Here is a 1,283-nt window from a genome sequence, read left to right on the forward strand (position 1 = left end):
CGAGCCCCTTGCGTTCGCGCGTAAGCGGAGCCACGACACGCCGAAGGAGTGACGCTGCAGGAGAAGAAAGAGGAGCCTCAGACTCCAGCAGAGCCACCCCCTCCTCCCAGCAATGACCTTTTATTCCTCACCAGCTAAAGGCGAAAACGCCCGATGTCTCCGCAAAAGCCACGTGTATCGTCAGGAAGCCACCATATGCTACGGTCCCCAGGCGAGGTCCGCGGGAGCAGTGTGGCCGTAGGGACACTGGGAAGCACAGAGGGGAAGCGATACCGCTCTGCACCCCAATTATTCCCCATCTACCATGTGAAGAGAATATTTATTTCTTACATTTTCAGCTCTCTGGTTCCTCCCGGAGCAGGACTCTTCCACCAGCCAGAGCTCCCCGACCCCAGCCCCCCGGCCACGCTGCCCACAGAGCTCACGAGGGCAACCCGGGGAGAAGGCGGCTCCAAGAGCCTCGTTAGCCAGCGCTGTCCATAATCACGGCTGCTCTGAGCTGAGTAAAGCAGAATAAAAATGAATCCAGCGGATAAATGTGCATTTTGAACCAAAAGGCCTCACTTTCACAAAAGGCAAAGCCTTTTCCTCCTTAAACCGTCACATCCGTCACCTCTCGTAACGGTGCTGGCACTGCGTGACTGCCCAGGGTGAGAAACTGAGCACAGCAGTCTAATTTAATTTCTAATTTAATTAGTTTAAATAAGCCACGCAGAAGCAGCACACCAAAGGCACCCTGGTACCCAAACTGAGCCTTGCACAACTCTGACTCAAACCCATGCGGAAAGTCTTCTTGTTTTTTAACACAAAAAGCTTCACTTTAACGGAGTCAAAGGTGGCTTTGCAGCATTTTGGACTCACAGACCCGCTGGGGTCAGCGGGGACCTTTGCGGACCCCCTGCCTCCCCACACCAAACCCTTCACCCCACAGCGAGCCCGGGATGTGGGAGGCAGGGGGGCTCCAGGGGCTCGGCCCATGCTGCCCCTCACCCAGGACGAAGGCTGGACCCACCGTGGCCTCAGGAGGGTGGGCAGCAGCTGCTGGGGGCCTCGCCCCAGCCTGCCCCTCACCCGGGAGGAAGGCTGGACCCACCGTGGCCTCAGGAGGGTGGGCAGCAGCTGCTGGGGACACGGGCGAGGGGCTCTCTGGGTACGTTAGACACCCGTGTACCGTGTGTGTGCCTACAGACACCGCGCTGGGCTGACACCAGGGCCAGGCCCGGCCAGAACCGGGGCCCACACGGAGCCAGCACCAAGACCAGGCCTGGCCAGAACCAGTGCAT

At 59.0% G+C, this 1,283-nt stretch overlaps 1 protein-coding gene across 1 annotated transcript in view; it reads right to left on the reverse strand.

Moving 5' to 3' along the window:
• BIN3 (bridging integrator 3) overlaps positions 1-246 on the reverse strand; it is a gene marked incomplete at both ends in the record, with an annotated part of 31,807 nt that extends 31,561 nt beyond the window's left edge. The window contains 1 exon segment of the mRNA XM_010080502.1: positions 132-246. Within this exon segment, the coding sequence (XP_010078804.1) occupies positions 132-246 (115 nt within the window).
• Positions 247-1,283: the final 1,037 nt, after the last annotated feature.

Source organism: Pterocles gutturalis, unplaced genomic scaffold (genome assembly GCF_000699245.1).
Source record: "Pterocles gutturalis isolate BGI_N339 unplaced genomic scaffold, ASM69924v1 scaffold20274, whole genome shotgun sequence".
NCBI classification, from domain to species: domain Eukaryota; kingdom Metazoa; phylum Chordata; class Aves; order Pterocliformes; family Pteroclidae; genus Pterocles; species Pterocles gutturalis.